The sequence below is a fragment of the Leuresthes tenuis genome, unplaced genomic scaffold (genome assembly GCF_036924035.1).
Source record: "Leuresthes tenuis unplaced genomic scaffold, fLeuTen1.0.hap1 SCAF_10, whole genome shotgun sequence".
NCBI classification, from domain to species: Eukaryota; Metazoa; Chordata; class Actinopteri; order Atheriniformes; family Atherinopsidae; genus Leuresthes; species Leuresthes tenuis.
The window spans coordinates 19,398,629-19,410,369 of NW_027325364.1; the positions used below are offsets into that span (position 1 = coordinate 19,398,629).

Here is an 11,741-nt window from a genome sequence, read left to right on the forward strand (position 1 = left end):
TGCCCTGAATGATAAACACAAATGTTTTGGTATAACACAGTCTCTTTTGACCTTTAGCAATTACTTTTACATGGCTTTAGTGTTACTCCAAATGAAAAAATAGCAAAAAATAAAAAAAGTGTCCTACTCATTTTTATTGTGGTTTATTTTATATTTTTGTGGAACCACAGCTCCAACTTGCCCCAGTTATATAAGATTAGGCATATTTCACAGATGCTGCTCTACACATTGTAAATTAATTTTGACAGCAGCTTGGTGTGGCAGTTTTGCATCTGATCTACAAGTAGCTATAAGAGCGTGAAACACTGCTTCAACTATAGGCATTGCCAGAGAACATTTGAGCACATATTAAATAAAGATACAAAGTAAAAAACATCTGACCAAGGCAACATTAGGCAACAAAGTCCATTAAACTCCAGAATATTCTCACTTATAGGTGTGAGTCGGCCACTACTGAGGGGCTCGACTCAAGAAATTTAAATACATTCTTCTTGTACCAGGATATAAACGTAAATCATAATCTATCCTTATCGTGAACACAGAGTTAACAACTGAGTTGCTTGATTATAAAGCCTAGTTATCCAGCTGGCTTAACTGAGTGACACAGTTGAAGTGTGTCGTGATGACCCATGAGTAGATCCTCTTGACCCTTTCTCTGACCTTAAGAGTTCGAGATTACAATCCTGTACTTTTGGGGGGACTATAACTGTTTGTGAGGATGGAAAACAAACCCAGAATGCCGACAAAATCTTGTCACATTGACCCAATATATTATATAACTTTTTCTTTGTTGTTGTTTTGGACCCTAACCAGCATACAGGAAAGAGGGATAGGATACCATTTTTCTATTCATATGAGTGATTCTGAATTTGACAGAGCCGATGAGTCTGAGACGACCGAAATGATGAAAAGCAAAATGCACCTCGGGCTTAAACCTCTTGACCTGTGGAAAGATTGCAGGGAGGTGATGGCAGCAGGGGGCTGATAAAGGCCAGTCACTGGGGCCTAAAGGTGCATCCTGGACATGTTCTTTTGGCAGCAGGGCTCTGACCACAAATACACACAATCACAAACAGACCATATCGCCAAGCAGTGGAGGAAGAATAACAAGAGGCACTTCAGAAGTTAAAGCAGTGCGGTAAATATTCCGTCCCTCAGTCAGGTGGCAGGCAAATGATGACAACATAAGCAACGATTGAGAGCTCTCATCAACCATCCTCCTGAATTTCTGGACTCAAATGATCCGAACGGACAAACTCCTCTGCACTAAACTTTGTTGTTTGTTTTGTCAATATATTAATTTGCTAGGTCAACCATGTCTAGCCTTCACAGCAACTGACATTTAGATGTAATCTAATCCTAATAAAGTAAAGACTGTTTTGAAGTCATATAAATACACATCTATAAGTTGTTTTGTTTACTGTTGCTGTGAAAGTACATTTAAAAAAATAATAATTTCCTTCATTGTAATTGGAATAAAAGGCCATTCCATTGATTTTTGAAGAGGTTGTAAGAGTTCTGTGCCTAAACTAATTGTGTGTGTGTGTCATCTCTCCACACTGCCTCTTGTGTGTGGTCATGCTTTGCGTTTTCATTTAAGCTTTGATCACATTATTGCCATACTCACCATATTAATGTTGGTCAATGAATAGATTAAATATTCAATTAAAGCCTGATGCACACAAGTGTGACAGTGTGTTTGAGAGTGATTTTCTTTGTGCATGTGCATGTGACAGGGAAAGAGTTTAAGTGTGTGTATGTTGATGTGTAATGATGTGTAAATATATTTATGGCTCAGGGTCACAGTGGTATTAACCTGACCCAGGCTGGCTTTCTCTCTAGGGGAAGCTCCACGCTGCAGATTGTTCTGCATTTTAGGGCCCTTGTATTTGAGGGCCTTCTGCACTTTAAAGGGAGCATATGCATTTGAAAAGATGCTTCTAAAGAAAAAAAAGCTAAGCAGTTAAGATTCATCAAACGGTTCCATTACTTTTGGGATATTGTTTGTGAAATCTCAGACTAATCATGTTGCAAAAGAGGTGTTGGACATTTATCATAAAGTGGGATCAAACTTACTAATCCCTTGACTCTGCTACCTCACAGGAGGACTACATATTGTGCTAAGATAAGTGTTGCCTTTACCAAGTGGGGAATCAGTTAAATGTCCCATCAGCCAGGCGTGTGCCAAAGGCCTACATCTTATTCAAGTTTTAAACCTCTAATTGGTAACGTTTAAAAGGCATTTAAGAGTGCCCTTTCCTCTCCCTTTTCTCATTTCCCATTTAATGTGTTGTGTCAAAGTCTATTACCTCAGTTGGACGTTTCTGTCCCTTAAGTTGAAAAAAGGGAAAAGGCTAGGAGGACGGGGGGGTGGGGGGTTGGGAGCAGAGAGAATGAGAGTTAAGATGGTGTGGAGGCAAAAAAAAAAAAAAAAGAGAGAGAGAAGCCATCAGCTGAGGTTTGCCAGGTCGATAAAGCTTTTAGATTTGGAGATGTTTTCAGGGGGAGCCCATTTCCTGCGGCTAAGAGTTGTTAATGGAGCTTAAGGAATTATCTTATGAGTCTCGGTTTGAGAGCAGTTTATTTCCCGGACCCCGCTCCTGTGCCGGAGTGGCTGAATATGCTGCTGTCAAACCCGCTTAATGAAAAGTAACGCGTCGCTGATTACAGTTTTATTTGGCCTCTATGTAAAAAGCCCCTGTTAATTTACCATCTCGCTCCCTCTGTGCGTTCGTATTTGCCATGGCTGAATGATTTAGCTATAGCCGGCTTCCCCTCCAAACACTACGGCTCTCTCCCAGGATCGGTCCCCCCTCTCTCCCTCCTCTCTGTCCTGCCTCACGTCTCTTTCTCTCAAATGAAAAGCCACTTGGTTCAGAGGCCTAATAAAATATGTCTTCATGCTAAATTCATTGAATATCGAGGCTCATCTCATCCGACTACAAGTCTGTGCAATTTCTGTAGCTACAAAATGATTGCACCATTTCATATGGGGGCTAAACAGGGCTAAATAAAGCAAGTGGATTCACTTTTTCCAGTAGGGCCTTACTCTAGGCCCCCCTGACAACATGCATGCCTTCATTTTGGATTTTGTTTGCGCTCGGGTCAACTTCGCCACTCGAAACGCTGCAGGCAAGGTTTTTCGACCCAAGGAAGCAAATAAAAACATAAATACTATATATATATATATATCCCTTTTGTCCGCTTTCTTTCAAAAGGTGGGGGCTTTTCAGTCGTTGGTGGTGCTCTTCCCATTAAAATTCATCTCAGAAATCCCCCCTCCCCTCACAGGACAGACAGAGTCCCCCGAGATCTCCACTTTCGCCATTACTGTCAAGTACCCTTGGCTCCTTTCTTTTTGCCCTTTTATCTACAACAACTAATTCGAGTTCCTTTGCCCTTTTCACTTTTAGACGAGGTGAGTGCCTCTCACGTAAAGCCCTTTCACTTTTCAGGGGGAGTAATCAGCGTCCAGGCTGTTTTTTTTTTTTGCACAACCCCGTCTCAAGGAAATTGAGGGGTTAGTGTCAGAATGAACACTCTTCACTTCAAATTATTTCAGGGCCCTTTCGTTTGGAACCCGTTAATAGACGTCCAGTGAATAACTTACCCTTTTGACAGCTGCATCATGGACGATGTTGAGATATTTCGATAATATTATCAGAGAGCGGAAAGAGGGGAAATCAATAGTCTGACATGAAATATGACTGCGAACATCCCAATTACAGGCTGTTTAGAAGGAATTAATGAGGCAGATCTTAGATACTGATATTGTTCTGTCTTGGGGTTCGAGCTGCTTCATTTTCCTGCTGTCACTAAATGAGAGTGAATGCTTTCTGGGAAAAAAAGCAGGATGAGAGCTGCAATTCGCGCCTGATTTAAGAATGAACTGGTATTTGAGTAAGCGCTTTATTTGAAAACAGGTTGCCTTAAAAAAAAAGAAAAATAATCGTATTTCTGCCGTGTATAAGACCGTATTTTACAGCGGTGAGGCAATCAAATCGTAGTTTTCAGGAAAACAGAATGGTCGGTCAGTTTTTCAGAACCCTGGACAGCACCATTAACCCCACATGACAAGCGCTCTTCAGAAACCGACTGCTTTTATTTTCAGTGAACAAAGTTGAAACGCTCCCATCCACTTCGCTAGAGAGCAGTGCATTTGTGAGATTTTTTTTTTCTTTTAACAGTGATAACCATCTGCTGATATTTAAATAATATTCAATTACATTTGCATGCGCATAAGAAAGTAAATTCAAACAGAAAACTCCTGTAAACCTCGGACCTACTTTTTTTCCGAGTTGTAAACTGTTAGTTATACACTTCAATTACTTTTGTGCGTGCGTTTAAAATAAATAAACAAAATGATCCGGATGTTTCCCCTGTGTAACTCCAATATAACAGTAGGTGGCTACAGTTGCTTTCAAACGAATAAAACATAGGCTAAGGGAGTCATGAAGACGCAATAGGCTTTCCACCCAGCTTTCAGTCTGAAAAAGTCTCTCTGTTTTTGCAGTAAAGGGTCATTTGGTTATGTTATGAGCAGAAAAGTTTGTTGATATTTTTTGGGAAACTCATGGCACTATCTTTGGGGGAGTCTTGATGCTGCTGCAATGTCGCCGCGCTCCTCTCAGCCTCCAGAATGGCGCCTTTGGTGTTCGCGGTCCAAGAGACGGTGGTGTTGGTCAGAGCCTGGCTCAATGTGCTGTGCCTGAACAAGGGATCGTGGAAAACTCCGTCCACCCAATTTCTCAGCGTCGTAACCGGCGAGTCCTGCCTGTTGTCCAGGCCGGTCACTGGTGAGGTAGCGGAGGGGGACGGGGTGAGGGATGAGGGCGGTGGCTGGCACCTCAGCATACAGGACGGATATTCAGTCTGGTTCAGAGACGTGGCGGTCTGGGCCAAAGACCAGATCCGAGGTTTGCCGTCTAATATCTGGTGCCCTTGTTGCTGTTGCTGATTATAGCACGACTTTGCCTGCTGTCTGCTGTCCGACTGGAAGTCCTCCGGGTTCGTTTTGAGACAACTTTTGCTCAAGTCCTGCTCCCCTCCGAGAGAAACAGGGAGGGATATTTTCAGAGATGCGTTCTTGACGAGGTGGTCGGCGGGACAGTCGGCTGTGGTCGTGGACATGTGTGTATTCATATGGTATCGGTGCTTCAGCTCACACTCAGAGTTTTCAGACTCCAGAGTGTCAAAATCATCCAAGTCGCTCAGCTGGAGGTCCTTATCAGCCCGACTTCTGGTCTCTTGGAGATCGAGAAAAAAAAAAAGGAGACATCAGTCATGTCTCTAAAATGTAAAATGTCACACAGTCACACAACACAACTTGTATCTTGTTCCTAAAACTCTTGTAAAATTGGCTGACATGAGTTTGACTTGAAACAAATCAATATCAGAGCTGTGCATTAGCAAGAAAGCTGAACTAAAACAAATTATTCTTATCTGCGAAAATGCCAATATTGTAAGAACTGAGGACTCCAATAATATAATTCTAAAAGCTGAACTGGCATTTTAGACCCATATCAGAAATATAAACCTCAATCACTCGATACAAATCAGCTTCATCAATGAAAAAAACAAGTGTGTCAAAAGCTAGGTTCCTGTGTAGTGTGACTGAGGCTTGTCTCATGATTCTCCATCATAAAGTTCTTCATGTTGACCAAAGTCTGGTGGCAGGCCTGTCCAGAAAAGTTCCACAGAACTATTCTACTTGCAGGTTTTATTTATACGTGCATTTTAATATTCCTAATTTGTTTAAGTCTAGGAGTTGGATTTGCTGTTGATATTATGAAAATAAAATCTTTGATAAAGCTAATTGTGTTGCATTTCTTTTCCATCATGGTGCCGTGGTTAGCGTTTATAACAGTGCCATGGACTTCTGCATTGTCATGAATAATACAGTACATAAGTATAGGGTGTAGAGATTCGTAACACTGAAAATAGCTCCCGATAAAAGACCATTTCTTATCAATTTCAGCATCACATGATGTGGTGGTATAATTAGCAATTTGAGAATAGATACAAGTCAATCATCAACAAATGAAAGCCCTTCTTGAGAAGGGAAAAGAAATAAAAAAAAAAAAAGAATGTACTTAAGTTTTACACTCCCAGAGAGAAGTGCTCATAGTAAATTTTCTCTTGTCATTATAATTGCCACCATCAGCTGTATCATGATAATGTCAGAGTATAATTGTGATGTAGTCAAAAACAATACTTCGATGTATTTTTAAACACTCTATGATTTTTTTTTTCATTTGTGCAGTGCAGTAAGACATGTTGTCACTAACCATCATCATTATTCTCGCTTTTCATTTGCTCCTCCTGAGACCCATCCTCATCATCGTCATATCTTTTTTCCTCCGAACCCTTGTTCCTGGGCGGCCATGTCATCTTGTTCTCCTTCTTCAGCCTCCTCCTGGCGTTTGCGAACCAGGTGGAGACCTGTGTCAGGGTCATTTTGGTGATGATGGCCAGCATGATCTTCTCGCCTTTTGTCGGGTATGGGTTTTTCCTGTGTTCCTGCAGCCAGGCCTTCAGAGTGCTGGTCGTCTCACGGGTGGCATTCTTTCGCCTTGTTCCTCCATCCATCGAACCATATCTGTTAATGAGAGGAACATGGGCAAAATGATAATGAGAGAGTAAATATGACATACAATGCATTGCCCTGGAAGTTTGTCTCCTTAGAACCATCTGCTTTTGGAATTGTTATGAACTGATGCATTACATGTTTCGTAAGACTTACAACTGCACTAATATTTGTTTGTACATCGCTGCTTAATTAACATGAAGATTTTAAAGTTCATGTTGTCAGCTTGTGTCATTTGAGAGACAATTTGGACAGTGTACACTGAAAGAAAATGTAAAAGAAAATAAATCTTCTCTGGCAAGCAAAGCATACTGCAAGTACTATGATTACTTAACACGATGTTAAAAATTTAAGGTGTGCTAATATAACTATATGTAAATAGAAAAAAAAAACTGGATCTGCTAGAATAATTTTAACTGCACAGCAATTTATCAAACTGACAGGAATGAGGGCAAGATAGACTTTGTTTCACTTTATTGAAACTCAAGAAACTGTTAAGTCTCTTAGGTTCGATCCAAAATGCAAATTATTCTATCACGTTGCTTTTATCAGTAATAATATACAGCATGTAGTTTATTGTCCTACATTTTCCAATGTATTGCCTATTAAACGATCCTTGGAGCCGCACATGTTCCTTTCCCTTTACTTGCCTCTCCCACAAATACTAACCATAACCCACATTTAAAATGCATGGTGTTGATTTTCAGTCAGCAGTGAGCTGTAAAAGCCCTCTCATGGGAGTCTTTTATGATTCCTTTATTGCTCAGTATAGCTTAGTGCAGGTCAAGCACTGCTAAGGGAATCAGAAGGGGGAGCAGCGTTCACCTTTTCCTACCCTGCGTTGTTCGCTCGCAGATAAAATAGACTGTAAAATCGCTTTATTGAGTGTAATGATGAGCCTTCGGGTAAAAGACGAGTGCAGACAGTGTGGCGCTCCTGTAGGCCTGCTTGTCTATCGGAGTGCCTCAACTTGTGCTTGGGCTTCTTCTTGTTTGTGGACTTACTAAAGTTCCGATGACATTCTTTGTTCATGATGTTGCAATTAAAATGATTGGCAGAAGACGCTACCTCACAGACTTTGGGTTAAGTGTCCTCTCAGTTGGCAACATATTAAGTCAGTACGAAAAATTTGGTGCAATGTTACACTTGATCTGTTTTCACATAATATCATAAAAGCAAATGTTTTCTGTCATATGCAGCTTGGCAGGCCTCTTTAGAGTTGATGTCTAACAAAGGTGACTGAAAAGTACGGCATCATTAACACCTTTTCTTTCAACCTTATCACAAACTTAATTTGCATGTTATCTGATTATTGAGAAGACCTTTCAATATGGCAAGCATGCTGTTTCTATAAGTGAAGAGGCCTTTTGTTTTGATGACAGGGGCATGGGTCCTCCGAAGCAATTCTCCTGATCAGGAAAGCAGCGTTTCACGAGATGAAGGTGATCACCCTGCAGTGCTGCTAGACTTGATGAGAATAGGGTTGACCTCTCAGAAGCGATTGACTTAATATTGAAAATTCTACCTGCACTACAATGTGAAAGCGTGAGAGTTACCATTTTCCTAAACTTGATCTACATCCTCTGTTTGTCGCCCAAAAAAATTTAACATAAGCGTGCAGTCCTTGTATGGCTCAATATTAGCCCTAACGTAACTGTGACCAAACACGTGACTCACAATATTTCAAAGTAAGTTGATCACATGAAGAGGTCAGATTACTGAGATTCTCAACATGACTAAAAATGAGTTGTCTTACAAACTACATACCTGTCGTACTGATATTGTCCCAAGGTAGGATCATATGGGTAATAGGCGGTTGCCTGAGTTATTCCCGCATGCGCAGAAGCCGTGGCATCTTTAGTATCAAATGTACCCTGCAATCACACGTAAAAACAAATGTTTTAAGTATGAAACAAATTTGGAAGGCAGTTTATTCAGTGACTCACCTGGAAAAGAACAAAAATTACGTGTGAGACATCTGGGTGCTGATTTTGTTTTAAAGATGCTGTCAATAAAGGTGATTGCACCAGAAAAATCTGAGAAAAAAAATGTATTGCTGAATGAAACAAACAACCTACAGTAACAAATGATCTGCATGGTGTTAACATGGTAACACCACTATCAAAAGTGTTTAAACTAAGACATTTCCACTTTTTAAAAACTGAAATTTGCTTGCAAAATTTAAATTTTGTACTAATAACAGCATGGCTTACTTGCAGAGTGCAGAGCTGCAGGAAGGTCTAAAGTAGAACAAGTCTTTATTTAAAGTTACTATAGAGCAAGTTATTCATTAAACAGTAAAAGTGTTTTTCTGAATATTTCCCACAGCATATTTAGTGCAACCACTTAATTCAACATAAAACCAACATGAAAACAACAACAATTTTGCACTTAAGGCCTATGTATTCTTGCACTGCATGCATTCCTTTTGAAGTCCAAACAAAAACCAAACACAAAAGTCAAAGAAAAAGTTCAGGAGAAACCATATGAGCCTAAGTTTTGACCACTTTGGTTTCACATCATCAGGATACTGATGATGTGAAATTCTTGTCTTAATAAAGGAAAATATTGAACTTGAGTGTTGTCTTAAAACGGAAAAACAAACAGATTAATAAGAATTCATAATAAGAAGATAAATGTGAGTTGCTGAAAAGTACCCTTTTCGGGTTGGCTATGAAAATCTGGCTTGAAGTGTGACACACAAATAAATCACACACTGCAAATGGATGGCAGCGTAAGGTGTAAAGCATTTAAAGAGTGGAGGATCGCCTGCTTTATGCCTCAGCGCCCTGCGGCTCTATTAATCAATGCCAAGAGGAATCGGGTGAAGGGCTTACCAGCGAGTAGAAAGCCGACGCGTCCGTGCCATATGTAACGTAATTCCCATAGCCTTGACCGCTGGTGTACGGACTCCCGTACACGCCCAGCGCGGCGGCTGAGCTGAGTTCATGCCTCGCCGTGGCCAGCAGCCGGCTCTCATATACGGGACAGTAGACCGGTGTCTGTCCGGATGCCGCAACTCCCGCGTCGGCTATGGATCTGCCCGTGGACTCGCAGCAAGTGGTCAGAGAGTTGGTTGTCATGAGGAACTGGGTGGAAACAAGAGAAACTGTAAAACTTATTGGTTTCCTTTTATGCTGAACTGAAGCTAATGATACCTTTGGACTAACTGGTCTTCAAGTTTGTTTGAAACTTTTTTTTATTTAGAAGTGGGGAAAACGAATTTAACGTTGCAACTGTTTCACTTTTATGACAAAAAAAGAAGAAAAAAGAAACATTATTTGAGTACATTTTGACAGAAAATGTTTTAATTTCTTTGGAAATACTCTACGAGAACTCACCCTTTTTGATTATTTCACGTCAAATTCTCAAAACCAAAACACAACATATCGTGTGATATTGTGGGATATTGTGCGCGTAAAACGTATCCAGAACAAGCATCTATTGGCGTCCTTCCACATGAAACACGTTCCTTTACAGATACAGCATGTTTTCCCACCATCGCCCCGTAATACTCAAAGTAATGCCCAAATGATTTTTTATGGCTCAAAGCCAAAACAGAACAGCAGCTGGGTTACGGCGCAAAACACACGCGGCGTGTGCCGAACAAGTTGGCGTGTGTGTTCCAGGGCAGACAAACATATGGCTGACGTTACAGAGCAGCTATTATCTTACAGAAATCAGTGAACGGGAGGTCGGGGTCTCGGTGGTTTCTGGTTATCGTCCTTTTACCCTTTTACCCCCTCTCGCGCGGCAGAGACACAGGTTTCACTGGCTGCAACGCAACACCTTTCCAATAGCCGAGAGGACGTTAAAAGTCTCCCCGAACCTTGTCTGAAGTGCGTAAAAGCATCAGGCTTAAATCGATCAGAGAATCAATCGGCGACATAAAAACCAAAGAGTCTAATCAACAAATAGAATAACGTGAACTTACTTGTGGAGCAGACGAATATGGATATCCAAATTGTGGATATGACATGGTAGAGAGGTCCCCCAATATCCAGAAATAAAGCGAGACTGGAGGTCTCCACTCGGCTGCGGCTCTGTTTGACTGTACCGATTGATTGGTGAGCACAGGCTCCTTGGATGCTTATAGGGCGAAGCAGAGCAGCATGTTTAATTTGTGTAAAATGCCCCCCTCTCAAACGCTTTTCAGCCGGGAAAATACTGGTCAAATTAAAAAAAGGGAAAAAAAATCTAATATATCCCCTCTCTTTTTCTTTTTAAAGTCTATTTGAAATGAATAAATGAATTGAAGTGACACGAGTCTCTTTGCCCAGAATAATCACTTTGTTGTCAGGTACATATTTTTGCCTTATAAAAAAGTAGTATAAAAGACGTCAGCAGCAGAGGCAGGTTGTTTTAAACGGCGGTGACTCTGACGTCAGAAGTTTCCCACTCTCAAAATGACCAGACTGTAACTTTAATATGCATTTTCTTTCTCAGGGTGACGAGAAGAAAAATACAACCCATAAAGGCAACGTTTTGGAGTGGAAAACAGAAGAACTGCGTGTTTAAACTGAATATGTTCCCCAATCAATCAATTAGGCCAATCAGTGTCTTGGAAGTATAAACGTATGCCTCAGTGTAAATGCATCAGATATAATTAAGTGCATTCTTATCATTCACCCGCATTGACACCAATCATACAGGGAGCTAATTGATTTTTAATTAATTAGAGAACGTTTTTCATACACTGAGCAGAAAAAACTGATACAATTTTATCTATCTATCTATCTATCTATCTATCTATCTATCTATCTATCTATCTATCTATCTATCTATCTATCTATCTATCTATCTATCTATCTATCTATCTATCTATCTATCTATCTATCTATCTATCTATCTATCTATCGAATCATGTGTATCTCCCTCCCTCCTTCTCATTCACGTGTGTTGTTGGTCAGGTAGAACCGTCAAATTGGAGTTACCAAACCCCCCAAACTGGCTATCGCCAGCGTGCCGGCGCCGGTGCGCGCTGCTGTCTTGCTTGGAGAATCCCGGGTTGAGACATGTGGATAGCCCCAGGGGTCACTCCTCAAATTAATGATGATGTACTCCTCCTCCTCTTTCTCCTTCTCCCTCCTCCTCCTTCTGCTCTCCTCTCCAGCTGGATCTCTGCCTGCCGGTGACAGGTCGATTGAGAGTGATT

At 40.9% G+C, this 11,741-nt stretch overlaps 1 protein-coding gene across 1 annotated transcript; it reads right to left on the bottom strand.

The window, feature by feature from the left end:
* Positions 1-4,533: 4,533 nt before the first annotated feature.
* On the bottom strand, positions 4,534-10,565 carry irx4a (iroquois homeobox 4a). The gene is made up of 5 exons (XM_072393320.1): positions 10,521-10,565; positions 9,424-9,675; positions 8,354-8,460; positions 6,288-6,598; positions 4,534-5,246 (listed from the first exon to the last, which is right to left on the bottom strand). Exons 1-5 carry the CDS (start codon positions 10,563-10,565, stop codon positions 4,534-4,536), a joined length of 1,428 nt encoding a protein of 475 aa, XP_072249421.1.
* Positions 10,566-11,741: the final 1,176 nt, after the last annotated feature.

What these genes read in the sequence shown, in the direction of transcription:
- irx4a (XM_072393320.1), bottom strand. Translation starts at nt 10,565, where the DNA reads ATGTCATATCCACAATTTGGATATCCATATTCGTCTGCTCCACAA. An exon ending in CATATTCGTCTGCTCCACAA is followed by an intron (nt 9,676 to 10,520) that starts GTAAGTTCACGT and finishes GTTTCCACCCAG; the next exon opens with TTCCTCATGACAACCAACTC. An exon ending in GGACAATATCAGTACGACAG is followed by an intron (nt 6,599 to 8,353) that starts GTATGTAGTTTG and finishes TCTCATTAACAG; the next exon opens with ATATGGTTCGATGGATGGAG.